At 38.2% G+C, this 6,471-nt stretch overlaps 2 protein-coding genes across 2 annotated transcripts; both read right to left on the bottom strand.

Moving 5' to 3' along the window:
- Nucleotides 1–843: 843 nt before the first annotated feature.
- LOC103972560 (uncharacterized protein ECU03_1610-like) lies at nucleotides 844–1,509 on the bottom strand. The gene is made up of 2 exons (XM_009386916.2): nucleotides 1,333–1,509; nucleotides 844–1,267 (listed from the first exon to the last, which is right to left on the bottom strand). The coding sequence occupies exons 1-2, from the start codon at nucleotides 1,471–1,473 to the stop codon at nucleotides 878–880; spliced, it is 531 nt and encodes a 176-aa protein (XP_009385191.2). The 5' UTR covers nucleotides 1,474–1,509; the 3' UTR covers nucleotides 844–877.
- A 1,305-nt stretch (nucleotides 1,510–2,814) lies between these two features.
- On the bottom strand, nucleotides 2,815–6,468 carry LOC135652415 (fructose-1,6-bisphosphatase, chloroplastic-like). The gene is made up of 3 exons (XM_065173319.1): nucleotides 5,928–6,468; nucleotides 3,880–4,276; nucleotides 2,815–3,331 (listed from the first exon to the last, which is right to left on the bottom strand). The coding sequence occupies exons 1-3, from the start codon at nucleotides 6,450–6,452 to the stop codon at nucleotides 2,931–2,933; spliced, it is 1,323 nt and encodes a 440-aa protein (XP_065029391.1). The 5' UTR covers nucleotides 6,453–6,468; the 3' UTR covers nucleotides 2,815–2,930.
- Between the last annotated feature and the right edge of the window lie 3 nt (nucleotides 6,469–6,471).

Below are 6,471 nucleotides of genomic sequence, written 5' to 3'. Positions count from 1 at the left end.
ACCATTAGTGCGACTCGTAGGCTCGCGAGAAATTATTTACTTTGAACAATGGGCGTACTAACATGATTTTATCTTTTTAGAACATGTGAGCTCCAAAAGATACCTCAAAGGATTTCATAAATGATAATATGATTTTATTTAGTTAATAATTTAATTTACATTAATAACTCGATATCAACAATAATATGTCAAAATCCTTGATAAAAAAAATATATAGTTGATAAGGGATCATTTGGTCGGGTGATTATTAGTGCGGCTCGTAGGCTTACAAGAAATTATCTACTTTGAACGATTGCATACCCACATGGTTTTATCCTTTTGAACTCCAAAAGACACCTCTAAGAATTTTATAAATGATAATATGATTTTATTTAGTTGATAATCTAATTTACATTAATAACTCAACATCAATAATAAAATGTCAAAATCTTTGATAAAAAAAAATATAGTTGATAAGTGATCATCTAGTTGGATGATTATTAGTATGGCTCGTGGGCTCGCGAGAAATTATTTACTTTGAACGATAAACGTATCCATATGATTTTATCATTTTGAACTCTACAAGATACCTCTAAAGATAAGGTAGACCTAACGGACTTATGAGCTCTTGATTCCCATACGCCTATGGGACGACGTTATCAATAGTCTGATAAAAATATTTTTAAATAAAAAATATTTAAAAATAAAAAAATAATATAATAAAAAAATCTGAAATCCATATGGTGCATAATACGACTCATAAATACATCTCTAATAGAAACAATGAATAATCTTCTCCGACAATAAGGAACGAAGCATGATGAGATTTTATTATTGTGATAATTTCAAGTGAAAAGACACAAACTCGATGAATGATCTCTCTGTCTCTCGTGCCTCCTCACACGTCCTTCCCCACCACAGTCTCCTTGATCTTCTGCGTCGTCTCCTTCGCTGCCTCCCATGCGTACTGCATCGTCTGCTTCGCCTTCTCCCCCACCGCCGCCGCTGCCTCCTCCGTCTTGTCCTTTGCCTTATCTACAATAGACTTGGTCTCGTCCTTGGCTTTGGTCACGCCTTCCTTCGCGTTCTCGCGTGCAGCATCTGCGGACTCCACCCTCGCTGCCACCGAGTCGGCCTTCTCTTTCACCTTCTCCTTTGCCGCCTCGGTCATCGAGCTCGCTGCTTCCTTGGTCCTGTCTCCCATCGCCTCGACCTTCTCCACGTACTCCTTCGCTTTGATAGCATTTCTATCCACCACACCGCCGTAATCCCCCGCTCTCTTAAAAGCCTGCGGATACATTTCATACGAGCTTAGGCTACATAGATGTTACAGGAAAAAGGATCGAAATATACCTGAGAGGATCCGCGGGCGGATTGGAAGCAGAAACTGGTTGGTCTAAGCGATGTGGGGCGGGCAGGAAGGGAAGGGTTGGGGATGGCTTCCAACATGTTGCTGCACATTCCGGTGCGTCCTCCTACGAACATGGCTACCATAAGATTTCCTACACCTGAATCGTCTCCAACAAGCTTCCCAGGTAAAGGAGAACTGCTTTCGCAACCCAAAACTCGTTCGTTTTATAGCAGAATCCATGGACGAACTCTCGTGCGAGGAAGGGCGGGGTGGTGGTGACGGGAAGACGACGAGTTCGGCGACACGTTGCATGCATGCCGAAGCTCCATGGCGGGCAGGTGTCCTTCTATCTTACGTGCTTGAATGCTCACACCCGAATCGCGTGGGGGAATATTTGTAAGAGGTGCATATAACGGGAGCGATAAATTAGAATTATATTTGGGTATTTTGCTTTAAAAAGTATTAGTTTTTATGTGAGAGCTTTTTTTAAATGATAAATATTTTATTAACCAAATCCAATATAAATTCTGTGTAAGTCGAGTATAGCTTAGTTTGATTTCAAATGCAATTGGATAGTTTTATAATTAGAACATGATTATTAGATGATTAATGTTTTTATTTTTTTTTAAAAAAAAAATTATAATAATTCATTATTAAAATTTATTTTTTTAAACTAATACAATTAACGAGTGTAATTTATTTCGGCTTCTACTAAACCAACCTAAACATCTATAAGACCACTAGATTTTAAGGTGATTAGAATTATTTTTTTATTTTTAAAATTTTTATCAAAATTAATTTTTTTTAATACATTGTTTGATCGAATATAACTTGGTGAGCTTCCAATAAATCAGCTCAAACTTCCATCAAAACAATAGATGATTTGCATTGTTTTGATTATTCTTTATAAAATTTTATGTTAATTAATTATCAAAATCGAGATTTTTTTTTATGGGTACTTTGATTTGAATGTAGCTTAGTTCAATCTTAAGTATAATTTGCTAATAAAAATAAAATATTTATAGGATATGATTTTAAGATTATTAATATTTTTTTAATTCTATGAGAATTAATAATATTAATTATCAAAATTAATAAACTTTTTGAATAAGTTCTTTGATGAAATATAATTTAGCTGAGTAACTCGATCAATTTTCACTAAATCAACTCAAAATTTCACAGAATTAATATGCCATGATTCTAATATAATTTGTATTGATTTTTTTATTTTTAAAAATTTTATGATAATTAATATCAAAATTATTATTTTTGAATAACAAATGTGATCATGTTATAGTGAATAATTAAAAACATTTTTATACAAGTGAAAAAAAGGGATGCCTCGTATCGAAGGTGCCATTCCGTAAAAAATCAATGGTAAGAGATTTTTTGGGTAAAATATTCAATTAATTATCAGATAATTGGGGACAAGACAACGATAAAAGAATGCAGGAATTGCCAATAGAGTTAGGTTCTGCAAAACGTAGAACATCGAGGAGATACTCATTTGCATACTGCAAATTCACATGTGTACAACATTTACAAAAAACCTTCAGTGAATATACCGAAAACACAAAGCGATATCGATGAGCTATCAGCATCAGACATCATACCCGGGATTAATCTTCTGCTGAATGCTGTCATAGCTTTCTAACTCATGCATATCCTCCACGCTCCCCAGGAAGAGTGGAAGCCTTTGATGCAGCTCAACTGGCTGAATCGATAGGATCCTGGTTTTGCCATCGGAGCCTCTACCACCAGCATGTTCAATGAGGAAACTAAGAGGGTTGGCTTCGTAAACCAGGCGAAGATGATCTCTTGGGTTCATCACCACACCACCGTATATGAGCGTGCGATGGAAATCAGCAACCAGTGAGCAGACATAGCGAGCCGAGTACTTTTTGGGGAACTGCCCCTTCCCTTGTCGAACTGTGTCGATGTATCTCCTTAATCCATCAGGCCAGTCGAAGTAACGTGCATCATTCACAGAGTATATCTGCCCTGACATTAACATGCCGAACTGTTAGAGTCAAGGAGCAAATTTTTTATCAAAAGAAACTAACAATTTTTAAGTTGATGTTAACAGAGTGTTGAGAATAAAAAAATTCTGAAGTGCCGAAGCTATCGTCCTTTGTACAGATATGAAATAGAGAGAACAAACACAACCCAAGATATGATCTGGATTCTTAATTTGCACATCCGGGAAGATATTGATTGCTTTTGTTTGGTCTCAACCAGCAAAAATGGAATAGAGTGGATGTGAAAAATGAAACTTGTTTTCCATCTTTACTACTGGCTTTTAGGCATTAAGCCAGTCATGAAAACAATAAATGCTTCAAATCATTAAACCATATTAATCCTAGTCAAATCTATAACTTGAACTCAAAAAAGAGAAAGATGGAAAGAGTGGAAGGTTAAAGATGAAAATGTTTTGGGTTTTCCTCTCTCAAATCGTAACACAAATAATAGTAAGTAACAAAGCAAACAAGGTTGAGCATGTTGACACTTTGGCTAAAGTTTTCTAAGCTATTAAACAGAAAGAATCTTACCCCTGCGAGGAACTTGAATTGATGGATGCGTAAGAACAAACTCTCCGGTTGAGTGATCCAACATGAAAGCATGCGTGCCAGAACCAAAGCTGATGCAAAAGATTGTGGCGGATGAGTACAAGATGTAACCGGCAGCTACAAGCCGTTTTCCACTCTGCAGAGAATTGAGCTGTGCCTTCTCCTCTATGGGAAGATGGTCTAACTCAGCAAGTCTATTGTATACTCCAAATATGGTTCCAGTTGGGATGGACACATCGATATTGCGAGAACCATCTAAAGGATCGACAACGACGACGAATGGGCTGTGATCGGTTATCCAAACTGGAACATCATCTTCCTCCGATGCCATAACTGCGACTTTTCCAGATTTTCTAAGCGAGGCCAATATTATGTCATTCTGCAAAAGAAAGAAAGCAAGCTTTAAGGTAGATACAGCCTGATGAAATATCCTGTAAGATGTTGGAAAAGATTGAACCAGTCATTTAGATATAGCTGATAGTTCAAATCTGGGAAACCAAGGAAGCATTTTTGAATTCTCTATTATTTGTGTTGTTCTAAACAAGGTTAAATGCAAATTATGTTTGTCATAACAAACCTACCTAGCAAGCAAAACATTTTAAAAAGACTAGGGTTTTCTTAGCTTGTCAGCATGAGTTTCGAAAGACTTGCAAAACTTTTGTAGAGCCCTTAATTCATCTTCTTCATTACTAGCCTGAGGAATTATTCTAATTATAAATACTTAAACTTCAATTAATGGTATTCTAATTGACTCTATTCTTGTAGTACCAATGCCCATCAATTTCCTTCCCTGCGTCCTACCTTTAACCTTTACATAAAACTCATTTGGCCAAAACTATTTCTACTAGATAGCCAGATAGCCACCGCTAAAATAACCCACCAAGAGGTGCAATTTTTCAGTATCCTTCCTTCAAATAGACTTAACCAAGATATTCCATGTAGTTAATTAGGTCATAAACTAAACAGAACAAGGAATTATCCAGTTTCATTTGTCACTTGATTTTAAGTTGGGATGCTTCAACCCATTAACCACAAACCCTAACACAGCCAAAAAGTTACATCTATAAATGAATTACACACCATCATTTGTCAAAATTAACAACTATATCAAAATAATGAAGTATATCAATAACTAGTTACCATAAAAATAAGATCACAAACCCATCACTTCACAGGGGTTGTTATGTAGAAAATAATGCAAATTTGTTAACTATTTGTAGAACACACACATTCCCCACATTTATCTAGTACAACCTTTTATACACCCATCCACTGGCACTTTTCAAGTGACTCTTCTGGAATTCAAGCAAGGACTCAAGATAAACAACATTAGATGTTGAGACCAAGACAATGAAGGAAATTTGTCAACTTGTCATGGTATAGAGAAGAACAGAGTCACTAAATAATGATCTCAACTCCAGAGAAGTATGGATGCTAAAAACAAAGTTTTCATCAGTTGATTTAGTTACCTTCTTGTCCAAGGGGTAATAGTTCTTTACTGATTCAAATATGCTATGAGAATAAAACTTATGTTTCATTCACTTAGGAAACTACATGTTCTTTGTCCAAGGGGTAATAGATTCTGTGATATATAACTTATGTTTCATTCACTAACTACATGTTCTGTGAATTCTGAAATCAAAAGAGAAGTGGCACAGAGAAACTTGTACAGGAGAAAGACATGACAGTCCCCTTAGGAAACTGTATACAGACTTCAATCTTGCACTTCCCAGCTACACTTGTCTACGCTTCAATCTTGGAGGAAACATCCAATTGTTTAACAAAATTGAACATTGTTTGTTTCAAGAAACATCAATTTTTTTATCTTCAAAGATGCTTTGTTTCTGAAGACAGCGAGCATTGCGTAAGTCTAAAGCTATTCTCTTGGCAATATAATCCAAAATAAAACTTGTTTCCCAAAACATGTTTTAGGAGATTGAAAGATCAAGTTTCTTGAGAACTTTCCCAATAAAAATTGAATCTTGGAAACCAAATCGAATTGATAGAAATGGAGGAGGAGTGGGAGGTACCGAAACGATGTCGAGCGGCTTGGGCGCGTCCCTCTTGGAAGAAGACGATGACGACGGGACACCTCCTCCGCCGTCGCGGCCGAGCTCGGCATTGAAGGGCGACGCTACCAAGGCGGCGATCCGCTTGCAGGCGTACTGGAGGTGGCATAACAGGACCACCAGGTCGTCCCCGACATCGGCGCCTCCTTTCCCAACGTACTCCAACAGGGTCGTGTAGCTCTCGCCGCCGGTAGAAGACGCCATCTCGGAGACGACCCTCGGGGAGCCGAGCGGCGGCCTCCTCGTGGCGCGGCCGCTGGAGGTGGAGAGGCTGCAGCCGAGGGGGCGGAGGTTACGGCGAGGCGGCCAAAGCACGCGATAGGGGGCGAAAGAAGACGGTGGGTGGTTCGGATTCGCGGCGGGAGGGGAGAGGAGGAGGGCGGGGGATTCCATCGATGGGCGGCACAGAAGTTGGGGAAGGATAAAGTTCGAGCTCGATGTGGTGATGGATGGGGAGGCCAAATCAAATACTACGAACGGATGCATTTAAGCTTCTCTGCGGGGC

Source organism: Musa acuminata, chromosome BXJ3-11 (assembly GCF_036884655.1).
Source record: "Musa acuminata AAA Group cultivar baxijiao chromosome BXJ3-11, Cavendish_Baxijiao_AAA, whole genome shotgun sequence".
Taxonomy (NCBI): Eukaryota; Viridiplantae; Streptophyta; class Magnoliopsida; order Zingiberales; family Musaceae; genus Musa; species Musa acuminata.
The sequence above is the reverse complement of the archived record's forward strand: the minus strand, read 5'-3'. Positions and strand labels throughout refer to the sequence as shown.